General features: G+C 52.6%; 1 protein-coding gene across 12 annotated transcripts in view; it reads left to right on the top strand.

Moving 5' to 3' along the window:
- The window catches only part of Lrp8 (LDL receptor related protein 8), a 109,737-nt gene that overhangs the window by 65,296 nt on the left and 23,677 nt on the right, over positions 1 to 20,764 (top strand). For 2 of the 12 annotated variants that reach the window (XM_045139299.1, XM_045139296.1), the window contains exons 5-14: positions 1,761 to 2,165; positions 3,070 to 3,195; positions 4,119 to 4,241; positions 7,065 to 7,103; positions 8,788 to 8,907; positions 8,985 to 9,110; positions 13,248 to 13,422; positions 16,401 to 16,628; positions 17,365 to 17,483; positions 18,451 to 18,590. In XM_045139299.1, the coding sequence (XP_044995234.1) occupies positions 1,761 to 2,165; positions 3,070 to 3,195; positions 4,119 to 4,241; positions 7,065 to 7,103; positions 8,788 to 8,907; positions 8,985 to 9,110; positions 13,248 to 13,422; positions 16,401 to 16,628; positions 17,365 to 17,483; positions 18,451 to 18,590 (1,601 nt within the window). The remainder of the gene's footprint in view (positions 1 to 1,760; positions 2,166 to 3,069; positions 3,196 to 4,118; positions 4,242 to 7,064; positions 7,104 to 8,787; positions 8,908 to 8,984; positions 9,111 to 13,247; positions 13,423 to 16,400; positions 16,629 to 17,364; positions 17,484 to 18,450; positions 18,591 to 20,764) is intronic. The other 10 variants (XM_045139306.1, XM_045139302.1, XM_045139300.1 and 7 more) reach the window with 7 other exon arrangements.

Genomic DNA, 20,764 nt, shown 5'->3' with positions numbered 1-20,764 from the left:
CAGAAACTTGGCAGAGTTGTCAGGAAAACGCGACGTGATCTGCCTACAATCTAAAACCCGAAGATACCACTTTATATTCAGTAGCAATGAAATGGACTCCGCCCTGCCCCCCCCGCCCCCCCCACATCAGAAAATAGAAGCACAAACTCTCGGCGCCCCCGTGTGGACAGATCTGGTGTTGCTATCATTGCCGCCCACCCCTATCCCCCCAAAACACACACACATCCAGCCAGTTCTTGGCCAATGTCTGAAGAAAGAGGGGGTATAAATCTCGACCTTAAAAACAAGCTTACACACTGAGAAGGGAGAAAAATGTAATAAAACCTGAGAAAGAGGGGCCAGAATAGGAAAGAAATGTCCCAAACTTTTAGTTCTTTTTTTTTTTTAAATCTATCACCGTGGACTGCCTGTCTAACCCCGGGCAAGTTGCTGGCTGACTTCTCTGAACCTCAGTTTTCTTTCTTCCTTTCTTTCTGGCAAGCCCGACAGATTGGCCTTTTTTTAAAAAAAGTTTTACTTTCATTTACTTGACAGAGAAAGAGGGAGGGAGAGAAAAGGCACACCAGGACCTTCAGCCACTGCAAACAAACTCCAGATGCGTGCGCCATCTTGTGCATCTGGCTTACGTGGGTCCTGGGGAGTCGAACCTGGATCCTTTGGCTTTGCAGACAAGCGCCTTAACCGCTAAGCCATCCTCCAGACATCTCCCCCTTTTAATGCAACAGTGAGAGAGAGAATTGGCACACCAGGGCCTCAGGCACGGCAGTCGAACTCCAGACACACGTGCCCCATTGTGTGCGTGTGCAACCTTGAATGCTTGCGTCACCTTGTGCGTCTGGCTTACGTGGGTCCTGGCGAGTCGAACATGGGCCCTTAGGCTCCGCAGGCAAGCGCCTTAACCACTAGGCCACCTCTCCAGCCCGAGCCTCAGTTTTCTGTTTGTAAACTAGCAGCTAGCTGGCCGTTCTCCGGGGTGTCCTGTGACTTGAGTTCAGACCCAGGAAGAGGGTGCAGGGCTCCTGTGCCTTTAATTCCAAACCCATCCCCTGCCTGGAGTTCCAGGCCAGGCCTCAGGGCAATGGGATGGAGGGAGAAGATCAAGAAAATGCAGACATGTGAGCTGGCTGTGAGAGGCCCACAGTAGACAGGCTGGGGCGGACAGAGGTTTCCCCGAGTGAGGAAGTCAGCAACTGTGTGAGGGAAGGGACGGAATTTGAACCCTTGAGGGAAAAGAGCTCGTGATCGAGAGAGGCAGAGGACGTGAGGAGTTGGGTGACATGATTCCCAGAAAACGAGGCCACTTCCGCAAAGACTTGGAGAGAGGGGGACCCTGCACCCTGGGCCTGGCAACTTCGCAAGGGCGGCCAGAGCTGAGGCCTTGTCCCATTTGGACATTTGGTGACGGGGGTGGGGGTGGGGTGGGGGAGGCAGAGCAGCGGAGACTGGATGGCCTTTGCCGTCCATGTGCAGCTGTGGCACAGGGGAGACGACCCTGGTGCCAGTCACGATTACAGATGATGCCCTGTCCTTCAAGACCGCTCCGCTCTGTTGCTCGAGAGCCCCAGTGGGTCACTTGGCCTTTCGGGGCTGGGGATGGTCGCAAGTCCTCGGGGAGGGCAAGCGTACCCAGTGTCCGACACACACCGATGGCATGCACGGCCTCCGGAGGAACCCGTTTGCCAACCTATGCGTGGGGCGAGGGCCGGGGTGGCGGGGGTCCCCGAGGTCCGGCCGGCCGACCGGCTCTCTGTCCCGCTCAGTGTGTTCCCCGCACGAGTTCCAGTGCAGCAACCGCTCCTGCCTGGCCTCTGTGTTCGTATGCGACGGCGACGATGATTGTGGCGATGGCAGCGACGAGCGAGGCTGTGCCCAGCCGGCCTGCCCGCCCCTCGAGTTCCGCTGCGGGCAGGGCGACGCCTGCATCCCGGAGCGCTGGCTCTGCGACCGTCACTTCGACTGCCTGGACGGCTCCGATGAGGCCGCCGGGCTCTGTGCCAGCCGCCGCCCACCGGGCCCGGCGGCGACCACGATGATGCCATCCGTGCCAGGGGCGGCCTGCGCCCCGGCTGCCCAGTTTGCATGCCGCAGCGGCGAGTGCATACACCTGGGCTGGCGTTGCGACGGCGACCGTGATTGCAAGGACAAGTCGGATGAGGCCGACTGCCGTAAGCAGCCCCCCACCCACCCACCATCCATCGCCACCCCCGTCCTCCCGTACCCCCCCAACTTCCTCCTCCGACATCACCCAGGGTCTGCTGGTAATGCATTAACTCTGATTGAGCAGGAGAGGGTTAGGCAAGAGAAGAAAGTGACTTTGTGGGGAGGTCATGTGGCTGGCCGGGTCCCTGGAGCTCAGGCGTGATCCCAGAAGCCAGGCATCTTTTACCGGTACCTACCTGTAATAGAGAGCCCTGGGGCCCTGCCATGTCACCCGCTCACTGCCCTTCTCTGTGCCTGGCAGCGTGCCCACTGGTCCCTCTGCCCACAGACCTCATGTGCCCTCAAGAGCTATTCTGGCTGGCTCTTCCTACCTACTGGGCTTAATGTCAGGCTACGTGTCAGCCGGCTTGGGGCCTTCGTGGACTTTGGTGGGTTCCTGCCCGCCTTCTTGAACAACAGACACTGCTGTCATGGGCTTATCTATGCGATCCACGGCCCCTTCTGCACCTGGGCCCCTAGAAGGAAAGGGGAGGGTTCTGTAGTGCCTGGGGCTCCCCAGTCAGCACCCGGCACCACGGCCAGGCTCCGGAGGGATTGATTGAGTGGAAAACACCCGTTGTCATTGAAAGCCACGTGTCTGTTTTCGGAGGTAGTGGACCGGGAACCCCGGGAGAGCTGAGTGTTTGGGGTGACCCCTCAAGCAAGGCCTGCCCCCTCTCTGAGCTTCAGTCTTCCCACGCGTCCTCTGGAGATGCCTTGGCCGAGTGCCCTTTTGCGGATTCATTGGCCCGGCTGGAGTCTGGTTCTTACCGGGGGGGGGGGGGGGGGGGGGGTGGGCACAGCCTGAAGTTGTGGGGGGGACAGCTGTCCTCGCGCCATGACTGACCCCGCCCTCTCGCCCTCTCTCAGCAGCCCTGGGGACCTGCCGCGGGGATGAGTTCCAGTGTGGCGATGGAACTTGTGTCCTCGCCAGCAAACGTTGCAACCAGGAACGTGACTGTCCGGACGGGAGCGATGAAGCTAGCTGTGTGCAGGGTGCGTGTGGGCGGGATGAAGGGGTGCGCCCTCTGGGCGCTGCCCCTGAGCCCCACCTCCCCGGTCTGGACAGAGCAGAGATGGGGGAGGTGCCCTCTTGGTCTTTGAGCTTATATATTTCCCCTGAGCCCCTCCCTCCAGGTCTGGACAGAGAAGAGATAGGGGAGGTGCCCTCTTGGTCTTTGAGATTATCTATTTCCCCTGAGCCCCTCCCTCCAGGTCTGGACAGAGCAGAGATGGGGGAGGTGCCCTCTTGATCTTTAAGACTGTATATATTATATCTATCTATCTATATATTTCCCCCTAGAGCATCCCTTGTCTATTTCATCCCTATTTGCACCCCTCTCGTGGGATCCTGGGAGAGCAAGAACCGGATGTTCAAGGAGTTTGTGAAAGCTAAAAAAGACATAAAAGGGAATCTCAGTCTCCCTACTGTTTGTTCACGCCCAAGATTCTGAGGGCTTCCCTCTCACTAAGGCCCAAACAGCAAAGGTTGAATCATGCTGTACCCCTCTGCCCCCCTTCCCCTCTCCCCCAAAGGAGCCCCCATTCTACCTCCGATCGCTCTGCCGGTCACCTGCCCTAGAGGCACAGAGGACCCCCCCCCCAACCCACTTGACGTCCCTGGTGGTGGACTGTAGATTGGACAAGAAGGCCATGGTGCAGAGGTCTCCCCCCCCCCAGGAGATGGTCAATCTCTTTAATAGAGCTGCTGCCTTGGTGGTACTGGCCTCGATCAGCCCCTGCCTGGCCAGATGGGGACCGGGCTCCCCGACTTCTGTCCCGAAGACTGCCAACTAGGACTCTGCCTACATTCTGTGGGTCCTCGCTTTGCCCGGCCCTTCCCTTCCTCCCACCCCTCTTCCCCCCACCCCCGTGGTCTCACAGGCCCTGTGCCCTCTCTTGTCTGGCCCCCCCGACAGAGTCAACCTGTGAGGGTCCCCGCAGATTTCTGTGTAAGAGTGGAGAGTGCGTGGACGGCGGGAAGGTGTGTGATTCCCGGAAAGACTGCCGCGACTGGTCGGATGAGCCCCCGACAGAGTGTGGTACGGTACCCGCCCCCCGCCCAGCGGCTGCGCCCTTCCCAGCGTGCCAGTCCGAGGCGCTCCCATGCCTCTCTTTTTTTTTTTTTTTAATATTTTTTCTTTATTTTTATTTATTTATTTGAGAGTGACAGAGATAGAAAGAGAAGAGGCAGATGGGGAGAGGGAGAGAGAATGGGCGCGCCAGGGCCTCCAGCCACTGCAAACGAACTCCAGACGCGTGCGCCCCCTTGTGCATCTGGCTAACGTGGGTCCTGGAGAATCCAGCCTCGAACCGGGGTCCTTGGGCTTCACAGGCAAGCGCTTAACCGCTCAGATCTCCTTTCTGGATCATTGTAACAGCGCCCCCCCGCCCTTGCCTTGGACCTCCTTGGGTCCATAGTGCTAAGAGAGGCTTTTACCTCTCCAGCTCAGATGCTCAAAACAGTTCCCACCAAACTGGCCTCTCCTGTTGTTTTTTTCATATTCAGACCTCTGAGTGTGTGGTTGTTTATTTATGTATTTATTTATTGCAATCTTCCTCCTGCACTTCTGTCCTGCAGACTTAAGACAGGCCCTGGCCTCTGAAGCCTTCTAGCCCCTGGCAGGAGATCTTCATAAAGTGATAAGTGGGAGCAGCCAGGCACTCAGTTGAAACACGTCCCAGGGCGCATGCCACACCGAGGTGAAAAGTAGGGGAGTCCAGTTGCTGGGAGTGGACCATGAAGCCCCGGGGAGCTGGGACTCAGGGGAGAGGCCAAACTTGCAGGTGGACTAGGCCGAGAAGTAGAGTCGAGGCAGCCAACGTGATGGCCGGTGGAGAGCAGAGGCTCTGTGTTAGGTGGGGTTGGGGGGGGTCCCTGAGAGGGTTCAGGAGTCACAGACAGAGGAGTTCTAAGAGAAGAGTACCTATAGGCCAGCCCCTTCCCCTCCTCTCTTTCTCCTGGGATGAACTTTCTAGAAACTTCCGTTCTGGGAACCCAAGGGGGTTCTCATGCTTTCAACTCACCAGGATCAGTCTCTTTCCTCCTGTTTTGAAGTTTTGTTGTTGTTGTTTGGTTTTCCGAGGTAGGGTCTCCAACTGGAACTCACTATGGAGTCCCAGGGTGGCCTCAAATTCATGGCGATCCTCCTACCTCTGCCTCCCGAGTGCTGGGATTAAAGGCGTGCGCCACCACGCCCGGCTTTTCTTTTTTTCTAGGGGGGGGGGTGTGTGTGGTTTTTTCGAGGTAGGGCCTCACTCTAGCCCAGGCTGACCTGGAAATTCACTATGTTGTCTCAGGGTGGCCTCGAACTCTCGGCGATCCTCCTACCTCTGCCTCCCGAGAGCTGGGATTAAAGGCGTGCGCCACCATGCCTGGCTTTTTTTATTTTTTTTTATTATTTATTTTTTTGTTTTTTGAGGTAGGGTCTCACTCTGGCTCAGGCTGACCTGGAATTCACTATGTAGTCTCAGGGTGGCCTCGAACTCTCGGCGATCCTCCTACCTCTGCCTCCCGAGAGCTGGGATTAAAGGCGTGCGCCACCATGCCTGGCTTTTTTTATTTTTTTAATTTTGTTTTTTTAGAAAGAAAACAAACCGATTGAAGTAGCTGACACTTCAGGAGACAGACACACTGCCGCTCCCTCCCACCCTCTCCCCAAGACTTGCCAGGAACCGAGGCCCAAAAGGAGCCAGTGGGAAGGAACAAGGGTCAGGAGAAACCACTGAGCCTGGCTGCTCCATCCCCAGATCTGCAGTTAGCTAGGGACTACTAACCTACTAATCTCTCCTCTCCCGCCTGTCTTGCGCATGAGGCGCCAAGGAGGAGTGTGCACGCGTGTGTTTGGGTCTTGGGTCTCGTGTCTATGCGTGTAATTTCTGTGCTGGCGAGAGGCCAGCGTCTGCACCCACGTCTCCTCCGAGTAAGGCGGGGGGGGGGGGGGAGGGGAATGCATTCGGGCATCTCTGCATGCGTGTGACCTCGCTTGCGTGTGTGTGTGTGTGCGCATGCGTGTAATGTGTCTGTGGAGCTTGTAGGCCCGTCTGTGCCTTTGCACATAAGTTGGTGTGTGTCTCATGTAAGTGTGTGTGCATGCAGGTGTGTGCATGTGCTGGGGCAAGTAACGTCGAAGAAAAAGGCCTCACACTCTACACTTGGGCGTCTCTGGGACCACTGTACCTCCTTCCTCCCCCAACTCCTCAACAAAATCACCTCCAGGATATATGCAATCAGGGAGCACCAGAGACCCCTCCCCCCCCTTTGGACCTTCCAGAGAAGAGGGACAGAGAGAGACAGATTTGGACCTACTGGCCTTAATCTTCTTCCAAATAGCGCTTACCTATGAAGCCTAAGGAGCCCGGTTCGAGGCTTGATTCCCCAGGACCCACGTTAGCCAGATGCACAAGGGGGCGCACACGTCTGCAGTTCGTTTGCAGCGGCCGGAGGCCCTGGTGCGCCCATTCTCTCTCTCTCTCTCTCTCTCTCTGCCTCTTTCTCTGTCTGTCGCTCTCAAGTAAAAATAAACAGAAGCCCACAGTCATTTTGAACTCGCTCTGAGCAAAGCCAGCCTGTACGTCACTCCCATCAAATAAATGCCCGGTGGACAGAGTGGGTACAGGAATTGGGTAGAGAGCGCGCACAGGTGTGTGGCTGTCACTCAGGGGAATCACAGGACACAAGAGAGGCCAGAGAGGACGTGGAGTAACACAGTGAGGGGATCCTGAAGTCAGAAACCCAGAAGCCCCTCCAAAGCTCTCACGGGGTTCAGCCCGACCCCCCCCCCCCGGGGCATCCTGGGGCTGGGCCGTGCGGAACTAACCCAGGCCTCCAAAGTCATGGGGTCACTATGGTCTTATTCTTTCAGTTTCAACAACATTCCAGGGAAACAGAAGGAGGCCCAGGGGTAAAGAGGACATTCCCCCCTCCCTGCCCGCCCCCCCCCCCAGCATGGCTCTGGCTGGAGGTGGGGGCACCCGTAACTGCATGCATGGCCTGGGGTGGGCGGACCACAGCAGCTGGATGCATGGCCACAGCTGGCTCCGTTCAGCTCTGCTTGGCTTAGCTGGAGCGGCGGCGCATGAGCCTGGCGGGCACAAGGGTGGTATGGTAGCTTCCCTTGGCTTGGGGGATTAACTTTCTGCGATTCTGAAAGCTTAGGAAATGCTTTCAGAACATGGTGGGCACTGCTCCTGGATTCCCTGGCCTCTCTTAGCACCCTCAAGAAGGTGATAAGGAAGTGGAGGATGGGGGAAACCAAGATCCTTGCAGCAGTTGGGAATTTTGTGGGGTTTTATTTATTTATGTTTATTTTATTGTATTTTATTGTTTTCGAGGTAGGGTCTCACTCTAGCCCAGGCTGACCTGGAATTCACTACGTAGTCTCAGGCTGGCCTCGAATTCACAGCGATCCTCCTACCTCTGCCTCCCGAGTGCTGGGATGACCACGCCCCGGCGCTAGTTGGGAATTTGGGGGCCAGGCCTGTGTCATAGGAGGACGGTGCAGAGAGGAGGGAACCGACTGGGCTATGAGACGTGTGTAGATCAAGGCCTGGCTTATGCGACTTGGCCATAGCGAAACGGCGCAAGTCTGTAATTGCAGGACCCCTGGCTGGCCCTGAGCAGAGAAAGATAGTGACTGATGGAATGTGTGTAGGGAAAGACTCCTGAGCGGCAGTCCTGGAAGTCAGCACCGCAGAGTTCTGAGGGGGCCCCTGCATCCTGGGCAGCCCTGCAGAGTAGAATTGGAATGAGACAGAAAATAAAAAAATAAAAACAAAAAAAGAGGACTGGAGGGATGGATTAGCGGTTAAGGCGTTTGCCTGCAAAGCCAAAGGACCCAGGTTCGATTCCCCAGGACCCACATGAGTCAGATGCACAAGGGGGCGCACGCGCCTGGAGTTCATTTGCAGAGGCTGAAGGCCCTGATGTGCCCATTCTCTCACTCTCTCAAATAAACTTAATAAAATAACAAATGAAAAAGGTTGTTTCAAATATTTTATTTACTTACTTGGTTTTGAGAGAGGGGAAAGAGGCAGAGTGAGAGAGAGAGAATGGGCGCGCCAGGGCCTCCAACCACTGCAAAGGAAATCCAGATGCGTGCGCCCCCTTGTGCATCTGGCTCACGTGGGTCCTGGGGAATCGAACCTGGGTCCTTTGGCTGTGCAGGCAAGCGTCTTAACCGCTAAGCCATCTCTCCAGCCCCGAAAAAAAAAATTTTTTTCTTAAGCTACAAGAGGCAGATCCCGTGGGGAGGAAGTTAATAAGGGGAAGAGTGGAGCCAACTGCTTTAGGAGCAAAGCAGACGGGGTGTGCAAAAAGAATTGGATGTTATACATGCAGGCTTCAGCTTGGGAGTTAGGAGGGAGAAGGAACAAATATGTTCCTGTCCGGTAATGGACCTAACGCTGGGCCTGTCCTGGAAGGACCAGAACCTATGTGCTGGACTCATTCTGTCGCTAAGCTGCGCTCCGGACCTCCTCGGTCCCTCCTGGTTCCGCTGTTCCCGAGTTTCTGCTTTTCGTCTGGGCCCCACCTCTGCCTGTCTGAGGGGCTCAGGAGCTTGTGTCCCGTCCCGTCCCCCCCCACAGGGTTAAACGAGTGTTTGCACAACAACGGAGGCTGTTCCCACATCTGCACGGACCTCAAGATCGGCTTTGAATGCACGTGCCCGGCAGGCTTCCGGCTCATAGACCAGAAGACATGTGGCGGTGAGCCCTCCCCTATCTGCCCAGGCAGAAACGCGTCCCCCTGCCCGTTCTGAACCCCCTGCTTCGTCCCCCCACAGACATTGACGAATGTGAGGACCCAGATGCCTGCAGCCAGATCTGTGTGAATTACAAGGGCTACTTTAAGTGCGAGTGTCACCCCGGCTACGAGATGGACACACTAACCAAGAACTGCAAGGCTGTAGGTATGGACACCCCGAGGAAAGGCGAACGGTTTGCTTTTGGGTTTTTTTTTTTTTTTTTCTCTTTGTTTGGTTGGTTTGGTCTTTTGACGTAGGGTCTCATTCTGGCCTAAGCTGACCTGGAATTCACTCTGTAGTCTCAGGGTGGCCTCGAACTCACGGCGATCCTCCTACCTTCTGCCTCCTGAGTGCTGGGATTAAAGGCGTGCGCCACCATGGCAGGCCTGGTTTGTGTGTAGTTTGAAGGCCAAGCAATGGGATTTGCTTATAAAGTCCATGTAGAATATTAGACAGAGAGAGAAAGAGAGTAGGGACCAAGGAGATGGCTAAGTGGTTGAACACACTGGTTTGCAAAACTTTATGGCTAAGGTTTAGCTCCCCAGCACCCACATAAAGCCAGATGCACAATATGGCACTTGCAGCTGGAGTTGGTTTGAAATGGCAAGAGGCTGGAGTGCACGCATTCTCGTTCTCTCTCATAAATAAATAAGTAAATAGGGGTCTGGAAAGATGGCTTAGCTGCTAAGCGCGTGCCTGTGAAGCCTAAAGACCCGGTTCGAGGCTCGATTCCCCAGGTCCCACGTTAGCCAGATGCACAAGGGGGCGCACGCGTCTGGAGTTCATTTGCAGTGGCTGGAGGCCCTGGCGCGCCCATTCTCTCTCTCTATATATATCTGCCTCTTTCTCTCTCTGTCTGTCACTCTCAAATAAATAAATAAAAATAAACAAAAGTATTTCAATGGCGTGCGCCACCATGCCTGGCTCAGAATATTAAAAACAAAAATTTAAATAAATAAAACTTTTGTGTTGTTGGGGAGGGAGTCAAAGGAGGTATGGGTGACCCATATCTTCATTTCTTCATTTATAGGACATGTTGAGTATAAGAAAACCATAGATCGGGCTGGAGAGATGGCTTAGCGGTTAAGCGCTTGCCTGTGAAGCCTAAGGAGCCCGGTTCGAGGCTCGATTCCCCAGGGCCCACGTTAGCCAGATGCACAAGGGGGCGCACGTTTGTTTGCAGTGGCTAGAGGCCCTCCTGACGTGTGCATTCTGTCTCTCTCTCTCTCTCTCTCTCTCTCTCTCTCTGCCTCTTTCTCTCTGTTGCTCTCAAATAAATAAATAAATTAATTAATTAAAAAGAAAACCATAGATCTCCAAATGCAGGTGATGAGCAGGCAAGCTAGATATAAGTTTAGGATTCGTGTACATGAACGCTTTATGCAACACAAAGATTATTATAATATAGCAGCAACCTAATTATACAAAACTCAAATCATAAACAGATACCCGGTACAGTCATATCTCATTTAAAATCACCCTGGAGAGATGGCTTAGAGGTTAAGGCACTTGCCTGCAAAGCCAAAGGACTTGGTTCAGTTCCTCAGGACCCACGTATGCCAGATACGCAAGGTGGCGCATACATCTGGAGTTCATTTGCTTGAGGCCCTGCCACGCCCATTCTCTCCCTCTCTCTTTCTCTCTCTCTCTCAAATAAAATAAAATCACCTGAAGATGCCCTCTAACTCAGCTTGTGACTTTAGAGAGGTAAAGTGAATTGTGCTTTCTCTCTCTGTTTTCTTTTTCATTTTTTTTTTTTTAATGAGAGAGAATTGACCTGCCAGGGCCTCCAGCCACTGCAAACGAACTCCAGACATGTGCACTACCTTGTGCATGTATGCAACCGTACACACCCGCGTCAGCTTGTGCGTCTGGCTCACATGGGATCTGAAGAGTCAAACATGGGTCCTTAGGCTTCGCAGGCAAGCACCTTAACCACTAAGCCATCTCTCCAGCTCTGCTCTCTTTTTTTCCCTCCAATCCTACTCTATTTATTTATTGATTTATTATTTGAGAGCGACCGACACAGAGAGAAATAGGCAGACAGAGAGAGAGAGAGAGAGAGAGAGAGAGAGAGAGAGAGAGAGAGAATGGTCACGCCAGGGCCTCCAGCCACTGCAAACGAACTCCAGACGCATGCGCCCCCTTGTGCATCTGGCTAACATGGGACCTGGGGAACCGAGCCTCGAACCGGGGTCCTTAGGCTTCACAGGCAAGTGCTTAACTGCTAAGCCATCTCTCCAGCCCCCCTGCTCTCATTTTTTTTTAAATTTTATTTATGTATTTATTTGAGAGAGACAGACACAGAGAGAAAGACAGATAGAGGGAGAGAGAGAGAATGGGCGCGCCAGGGCTTCCAGCCTCTGCAAATGAACTCCAGACACGTGCGCCCCCTTGTGCATCTGGCTGACGTGGGTCCTGGGGAATCGAGTCTCGAACCGGGGTCCTTAGGCTTCACAGGCAAGCGCTTAACCGCTAAACCATCTCTCCAGCCCCTCCTGCTCTCATTTTAAGGGGAGGAAAAATCCCAACTTCTTGGTGGCAGAACAGACTTAGAACCTAGCGTTTCTCCCTCCGCCTCCTGCACTTTGGGTGCCGTGTTCACTGTTGCTGTTTGTATCACAACTTCCCTGTGCCTCCATCGCTAGACACCCTGGGAGCCAGCTCCTACATATGCCCTCTGCTGGCTCCATTCTGCCCACAGAAAACACAGTAGCCTGGCACAGATGTCGTGAACAAGGACCAGGTGGCTAACAGAAGCGTCTGCGTGCATATACTTCATGTTTATAATATTGCTGGGGATCACACATGGTCTATCTCTGTCACTTAGGATAAAGAGCAAACTTCACCTAGCCTTCTTGGGCCTTTTATTATTATTATTATTATTATTATTATTATTATTAACCTATTTGCTTTGGTGCATGTCTGGCTTTTTTTTTTGTTTTGTTTGTTTTTTTTTAGGTAGAGTTTCGCTGTAGCCCAGGCTAATCTGGAATTCACTATGTAGTCTCAGGGTGACCTTGAACTCACAGCAGTCCTCCTACCTCTGCCTCCCAAGTGCTGGGATTAAAGGTGTGCACCACCATGCCTGGCTATTTTTGTTTATTTATTGGAGGGAGAAAGAGAGAGAAAATGGGTCTGCCAGGGCCTCCAGCCACTACAAATTAACTCCAGATGTGTGTGCCCCCTTGTGCATCTTGCTTATGTGGGTCCTGAAGAATCGAACTTGGGTCCTTTGGCTTTGCAGACCAGTGCCATACCACTAAGCCATCTCTTCATCCCTCTTTCTTTTAAAGACTTTATTTACAATTTCTTTTTTTATTGATTTTTATTTATTATTTATTTATTAGAGACAGAGAGAGGGAGATGTGTAGGGAGAGAGAGAGAAAGGGCACACCAGGGCCTCCAGCCACTGCAAATGAACTCCAGACGCGTGCGCCGCCACATGCATCTGGCTTACGTGGGACCTGGAGAATTGAACCTGGATCCTCAGGTTTTGCAGGCAAGCACCTTAACCGCCAAACCATCTCTCCAGCCCTTATGTGTGCTTTTTAATTTTCATTTTTTTTAAATCATTGCATTCTTTCAAAGAGCCAGTATTTTTTAAAATTTTTATTTATTTATTTGCAATTAGAGAGAGAGATAGAAGAGAGACAGAGGGAGAGAAAGAATGGCTGTGCCAGGGCCTCCAGCCACTGCAAGCAACCTCCAGATGCATGTTCCCCTTGTGCATCTGGCTTACATGGGTCCTGGGGAATCAAAGCTGGGTCCTTGGACTTTGCAGGCAAATGCCTTAACAGCTAAGCCATTTCTCCAGCCCTTGCGTGTGCTTTTTTTTATTTTATTTTTATTTTTATTTATTTATTTGAAAGCGATGGTCAGAGAGAGAGAGAGAGAGAGAGAGAGAGAGAAAGAGGCAGATAGAGAGAGAGAGAGAATGGGCGCGCCAGGGCCTCCAGCCACTGCAAACGAACTCCAGATGCCTGCGCCCCCTTTGTCCATCTGGCTAACATGGGTCCTAGAGAATCGAGCCTCAAACTAGGGTCCTCAGGTTTCACAGGCAAACGCTTAACCGCTAAGCCATCTCTCCAGCCCTCGCGTGTGCTTTTTTTTTTAAATGCACTTTGTGCCTTTTCTACTCATGATTGCATCCATTCCCGATCCTGTGACGTAGGGACTGTCACCCCTCCTTCCCAGGGAGATGAGGCGTCATCCAGCCAACTAGTGACAAAGGCTTGGTCTCCAGGACCCCGCCCTCCTCCACCCCCTTACCTTCTGATCCTTCTCTTCCCTGTGTGGCAGCTGGCAGGAACCCGTCCCTGATCTTTACCAACCGGCATGAGGTGCGGAAGATAGACCTGGTGAAGCGAGACTACTCACGCCTTATCCCAATGCTCAAGAACGTCGTGGCACTCGACGTGGAGGTAGCTACCAATCGCATCTACTGGTGCGACCTGTCCTACCGCAAAATCTACAGGTAAGTGGCATGCCCTGCATGCCAGGCTGGAGAGGCGAGGGCCAGTTGACAGAGGAGGAGAGGAAGGGACGACTCTACTGCCGGGTTCTCCTCTGACAGAGTTGAGCTTGAGCAGGTACCAGCCCCAAGACATAACAGGATTTCACCCCTGGGCTGACATAGGTGTGGCAGACAGCTCCAGGGTCACTGCGATGAGCTCCCAGACCAGGCACGGTTATGGAGGAAGGGATATTTATTGGAGCTCACAGATCCAGGGAAATTTCCATAATGGCAGAAGAAGCTGGCCTGCTTTCACAGGACCAAACACACACACACACACACACAGAGAGAGAGAGAGAGAAAGAGAGAGAGAGAGAGAGAGAGAGGCACCAGCCAAAAGCCACACAGCACAGCACGCTTCAGGAACTCCAGCTAGGCCCACGTTGCGTATCTTGAGATTGAAATCCAAAACCCACCACCACACCTTAGGATCAGCCCATTGACAATGCCTCCAGCCAGGTGGCTGCAGATGCAAACTGCAAACTAATAAGATCCTGAATGTATTGGGGGCCATCTATTCACACCACCACAGTCAGTAAGAGCTCTGGTAGGAGAAGCGCTGCCTTGAGCCCCCATGCCTGGGGTTGTGTTTGATCCCTGGTGGCCCTGATGCAGGATAAGAAACGTTTTGCCAGGGCCCTATCTTTTTTTTTTTTTTTTTTTGGTTTTCCAAGGTAAGGTCTTACTCTAGCTCAGCTTGACCTGGAATTCACATTCTCAGGATGGCCTGGAACTCACGGGGATTCCCCTACCTGTGTCTCTTTAAAAAAATTTTTTTGTTTATTTTTATTTATTTATTTGAGAGTGACAGAGAGAGAAAGAGGCAGAGAGAGAGAGAGAATGGGTGTGCCTGGGCCTCCAGCCACTGCAAATGAACTCCAGACGCGTGCGCCCCCTTGTGCATGTGGCTAACGTGGGTCCTGGGGAATCGAGCCTCGAACCGGGGTCCTTAGGCTTCACAGGCAAGCGTTTAACCAGCCTCTACCTCTGCCTCTTGAGTGCTGGGATTAAAGGCATGTGCCACCATGCCCCAGCCAGGACCCTGTCTTTTGTAAGAAGCTCACATCTGTGTGGGACTCTGGGGATTCAGTGGTTCAGTTCTGATCTCTGCCTGGAGATTTGCACTCATGTCTAGTGACATCCTTACTGTTGCAGTCAGGTTCGCATTGCTGGTAGAAATCACCCAACCAAGAGCAGCTTGCGGGGGGGAAAAAAAGAGGCTTATTTTGGCTTGCAGGCTTGAGGGGGAAACTCCATGATGACAGGGGAAACAATGGCATGAGCAGAGGGTGGACATCATCCCCTGGCCCACATAAGGTGGACAACAGCAACAGGAAAGAGTGCCAAACACTGGCAAAGGGACACTGGCTATGACACCCATAAGCCCGCCCCCAACAATACACCGCCTCCAGGAGACGTTAATCCCCAAATTTCCATCAGCTGGGAACCTAGCATACAGAATATCTAAGTTTATGGGGGAATACCTGAATCAAACCACCACACTTAGGTATGGCTAGGATGGGAAGGCCCAAAGGAGACCCTGCCCTCCTCCGCCCCGCCCCCCCCCCCCACACCTGACCCAATCTAGGGCATGAGCAATCTTTTTAGATGGCCGTACCGCAGCTGCCATCGATGACTGTGGTCGCTGACTGTGGGTTTGGGAACTGTCCTAGGTCTGTCTCAGATGCCACCATTGTGCCCCCCACCCTCTTCTCCGTACAGTTCTCCTGGGATGGTTATGTCCCTTTGGTCCCAAGATCCGTATGGCACAACTTCTCGGCCGGCCTGTCCCTGGGTGGATAAGGAGTCACTGCAGAAAGTGTCATAGGATGGGTGGGTGGATGGAAGCAAATCACCAGGGAATTGTGACAACTAGATTCCTACCTTCCCCCGTCACACACACAGAAAAGAGCAACAGTCATGCCTGGAAGAGGGGACCCTGTTAAGAGATGGGGAGGGGACACTGAAGGAGGAATTGTCAAGTCTCCCAGGTTAATTCTGCAGAGCCTCTTGATATCTGGCTTGAAATTTCACAAACAGTGCTGTTACAGGGCTGAGGAGACTTGGGGTGACTGAGGGACAGGAATGGGGCTGAGCAGTTTTGGAACACGTTCGAAATGCCCACGGACATACAAAGGCTGGCTTTGCAGTCTGGGCCTTAAGAAAATTGTCAGGGGCAGGGTGGGTTGGCTGGAGGGATGGCTTGGTGGTTAAGGCGTCTGCCTACAAAGTCAAAGGGCCCAAGTTCCATTCCCCAGGACCCACGTAAGCCAGAGGCACAAGGGGGTGCATGTGTCTGGAGTTCTCTTGCAGTGGTTGGAGCCCCTGGAGCACCCATTCTATCTGCCTCTTTCTCTCTCTCAAATAAATGAATGAATAACAATAAATATTTGAGGGCTGGCGAGATGGCTTAGTGGTTAAGGCGCTCGCCTGCAAAGCCAAAGAATCCCTGTTCGATTCCCCAGGACCCACATCAGCCAGATGCACAAGGGGGCGCATGCATCTGGAGTTCATTTGCAGCGGCTGGAGGCGCTGGCACACTCATTCTCTCTCTCTCTGTCCCTCCCTCTGCCTCTTTCTCTCTCTCTCAAATAAATAAATCAATAAAATATTTTTTAAAAAAATAAACATTTGAAGCCAGGCGTGGTGGCGCACGCCTTTAATCCCAGCACTCGGGAGGCAGAGGTAGGAGGATCGCCGTGAGTTCGAGGCCACCCTGAGACTACAGAGTGAATTCCAGGTCAGCCTGGGCTAGAGTGAGACCCTACCTTAGAAAACCAAAAAATAAAATTAAATAAGTATCTGAAAAAAAAAATAAATAAAATAAAACCCATTGTCATGACCCACTGGGCAGACAGAAGGGAGAGGGGTGCAGCTTCAGATGGGCACCTTGGGGGGAGCATGCACCCCATGGCCAGCCTTGCTACTTTCTCACCAAGTGCCTACATGGACAAGGCCAGTGACCCGGCCGAGCAGGAGGTTCTCATTGACCAGCAGCTGCATTCCCCAGAGGGCCTGGCGGTGGACTGGGTGCATAAGTTCATCTACTGGACAGACTCCGGCAACAAGACCATCTCGGTGGCCACTGTGGACGGTCACCGCCGATGTACTCTCTTCAGCCGTGACCTCAGCGAACCCCGGGCCATCGCTGTTGATCCTCTGAGAGGGTGAGTGTGTCCCCCGACTCCCAACGTCCCATTCTGCCATTATAGATGCTCGATTCTCACGTGTATGTCACAAGAGCTGCTGAGGGCTCTAGGAGGCTGTGGGATGAAAGTCTACGCCCAATCCCTCATCCTAATTATTCCCAACCAAGGGATCGGACGCAGAGTTTCCCCCCCCTGGACCGTCCGCTCGTTCATGTCATAGAATCTAGAAGTTTCAAAGCAGTGCAAGTCTGTAGAGATGCCCTCATGGTAGCCCCCTGTATAGAGGTCCTTCCCCAAGATGCTGTGCCCCACTCTCGACTTTGCAGGGAGTCACTGAGTTTTTTCAGGACTCAGACAGTCCCAGTCATCTCCAATAAGAAGCCAGAGTTAAAAGCCGGGCGTGGTGGCGCACACCTTTAATCCCAGCACTGGGGAGGCAGAGGTAGGAGGATCGCCATGAGTTCGAGGCCACCCTGAGATGACAGAGTTGATTCCAGGTCAGCCTGGACCAGAGTGAGACCCTACCTCAAACCGCCCCCCCCAAAAGAAAGAAGCCAGAGTGGTGGTGCAGCCTTTAAGCCCAGCACTCGGGGGGTGGGGGGAGGGCGGGGAGGCGGAGGTAGGAGGATCGCCGTGAGTTCGAGGCCACCCTGAGACTATGTACTGAATTTCAGTTCAGTTCAGTAGAGTGAGACCCTACCTCGAGAAAATAAACAAAAACAAAGAAAAGAATCAGAGTGAGGTTTTCTTACAGGTTCATGTACTGGTCTGACTGGGGGTACCGGGCGAAGATCGAGAAGTCTGGGCTCAACGGGGTGGACCGGCAAACACTGGTGTCGGACGATATTGAATGGCCCAATGGTATCACCCTGGGTGAGTCCTGCCAACTTCCCGGGCTTGAGAGCCAGCTGTTAGCAATGACTTTTAACAGGAGCCTCAGGCATGTTGTTTCCGGGGTCCTTCATGGTGCCAATGCCTTTGTTCCCAGATGGCTGAGTTCAGTTTGAGACTGAGAATGTTATTGTTATTATTTATTTATTTATTTATTTTGGCTTTTCAAGGCAGGGTCTCACTCTAGCCCAGGCTGACCTGGAATTCACTATGGAGTCTCAGGATGGCCTCGAGCTCACGGCGATCCTCCTGCCTCTGCCTCCCGAGTGGGATGAAAGGCGTGCGCCACCATGCGCAGCTTTATTATTGTTATTGTTATTATTTGTTTATTGTTATTTATTTATTTGAGAGCAGCAGTCAGAGAGAGAAAGAGGCAGATAGACAGAATGGGCGCGCCAGAGCCTCCAGCCACTGCAGATGAACTCCAGATGCGTGCGCCCCCTTGTGCATCTGGCTAACGTGGGTCCTGGGGAATCCAGCCTCGAACCTGAATCCTTAGGCTCCACAGGCAAGCGCTTAACCATTAAGCCATCTCTCCGGCCCTATTATTATTATTTATTATTATTTTGAGAGAGACAGAGAATCAGAGAGACAGAGAAAGAATGGGTGCTCCAGGACCTTTGCCCTGCTGTGAATGACCTCCAGATGCATGCACCCCTTTGTGTGTGTGTGTGTGTGTGTGTGTGTGTGTGTGTGTGTGTGTGTGTGTGTGTGCGGCATTGAGTGTTTGCATCACTGTGCGTCTGGTTTACGTGGGACCTGAGATTTGAACATGGGTCCTTAGGCTTCGCAGGCAAGCACCTTAACTGCCAAGCCATCTCTCCAGCCCAAGGCTGGGAATGTTGGTAGGGAGGGGCCCAGAGGGATGTAAATGCGGTTGCAGTCCCCAATTCCCGGCCTGATCCTGCCTTCCCTTTTTACCTCCCTTTCTCCCTTCTTCCTGCCAAAGATTTGCTGAACCAGCGCCTGTATTGGGTGGATTCCAAGCTGCACCAACTGTCCAGTATTGACTTCAGTGGAAAGAACAGAAAGATGCTGATCATCTCCACTGACTTCCTGAGCCACCCCTTTGGGATAGCTGTGTTTGAGGTGAGACCTCTGAGGGCAGGTGTGCCCCCCCCCCCCAGGAAGCTCCAATAGGATATTCCGCTTCCTGGTTCTCTCAACCCAGGCAGACTGGTCCATATGGAAATAAAGGCTCAAGCCGGGCGTGGTGGTGCACGCCTTTAATCCCAGCACTCGGGAGGAAGAGGTACGGGGATCGCTGTGAGTTCGAGGCCACCCTGAGACTCCGTAGTGAATTGCAGGTCAGCCTAGAGTGAGACCCTACCTTGACAGACAAAAACAAAAATAAAAAAGAAAGGAAGGAAGGCTCAGAGAAGCTACCAAATATGCCCGTTCACAAATCGAGGGTTGCCCACACTTAGGAATTTAAGACTTTTAAAAAATTTTATTTTTATTTATTAGAGACCGAGAGTGGGTGAGAGTGAGAACGGGTGCGTCAGGGCCTCCAGCCGCTGCAAACGAACTCCACGTGCGTGCGCCCCCTTGTGCATCTGGCTTACGTGGGACCTGGAGAATCGAACCTGGGTCCTTAGGCTTCGCAGGCGAGCGCCTTAACGGCAAAGCCATCTCTCCAGCCCCCACTTAGGGGTTTTGAAGAGCAGTCTGGCTAGGTAGCGCCCCCCCTGTGCTCATGCACCAGGAGCCTCTCTTGGAGCCCTTCTCACAGGCGATGCTCAATGTGAGAGCTTCCTCTTTGTACCCTCAGCCACCCAGCTATGGATCTCATACAAAAGGCATCCAACAAAGCCGGGCACATGCCTTTAATCCCAGCACTCGGGAGGCAGAGGTAGGAGGATTGCCATGAGTTCGAGGCCACCCTGAGACTCCATCGTGAATTCCAGGTCAGCCTGGGCTAGTGTGAGACCCTACCTCAAAAAACAAAAACAAAACAAAAAAAAAAAGGCATCCAACAGAGGGAGGAAGGGAAGAAAGAATGTACCACGCCTTAGAATTATTTCATGTGGGAGGATCACCGTGAGTTCGAGGCCACCGTGAGACTACATAGTGAATTCCAGGTCAGCCTGGGCTAGAGTGAGACCCTACCTCAAAAAACCAAAACATAAATAAATAAATAAGGGCTGGAGAGATGGCTCAGTGGTTAAGGCACTTGCCTACAAAGTCAAAGGACCTCGGTTCGATTCCCTAGGACCCACGTAAGCTAGATGCACAAGGTGGCACCTGCATCTGAAGTTCGTTTGCAGTGGCCAGAGGCCCTGGTGCACCCATTCTTTCCCTCTCTCTCTCTCTCTCTCTCAAATAAAAATTAAATAAAAAAGGTTTTGGGGTTTAGCAGTTAAGCACTTGCCTGTGAAGCCTAAGGACCCCGGTTCGAGGCTCGATTCCCCAGGACCCACGTTAGCCAGATGCACAAGGGGGTGCACGCATCTGGAGTTCGTTTGCAGTGGCGGGAGGCCCTGGCACCCCATTCTCTCTCCCTCTATCTACCTGTCCCTCTCAAATAAATAAATAAAAGTAAACAAAAAAAATTAAAAAAAAAGAAAGAAAGAAACACACTTCTGTCTCCCCTCTCCTGTCCTAGGAGTCAGGACTATCACATTTCAAAAAAAAAAAAAAAAGTTTGAAAAAGTAAGAAACAATTATTTCATGTGAGAAACACAATTCAGCTCACTTCTGTTGATCTTTGCCAGGCCCTGGGGCCATAGATGTGAATCGGATACTTTGCAAGTTCTCAACTTGCTTCCAAGAAGACCGGGAGTCAAGAACGCCTTTTGCCTGGATCCTAACAACCCTTTTTTTTTTGTTTTCTCAAGGGAGGGTCTCACTCCAGCCCAGGCTAACCTGGTATTCGCTATGTAGTCTTAGGGTGGCCTCGAACTTACGGCAATCCTCCGACCTCTTCTTCTCAAGTACTGGGATTAAAGGAGTGCACCACCATGCCCAACCTTCTTTTTTGAAAAAATTTTTATTATTATTTATTTATTTATTTGACAGAAAAAGAAGTAGAGGGAGAGAGAGAGAGAATGGGGGCACCAGGGCCTCCAGGCACTGCAAATGAACTCCAGATGTGTGCGCCACCTTGTGCATCTGCTAATGCGGGTCTGAGACATCAAACCTGTGTCTTTAGTCTTTGCAAGAAAGCGCCTTAACTGCTAAGCCATCCCTCCAGCCCCCCCCCCCACCTTTTTTTTAAAGTAGGTATCACTCTAGCCTAGGCTGACCTGGACTTCATGTGTCGT

The sequence above is a fragment of the Jaculus jaculus genome, chromosome 21, assembly GCF_020740685.1.
Source record: "Jaculus jaculus isolate mJacJac1 chromosome 21, mJacJac1.mat.Y.cur, whole genome shotgun sequence".
NCBI lineage: Eukaryota > Metazoa > Chordata > Mammalia > Rodentia > Dipodidae > Jaculus > Jaculus jaculus.
The sequence above is the reverse complement of the archived record's forward strand: the minus strand, read 5'-3'. Positions and strand labels throughout refer to the sequence as shown.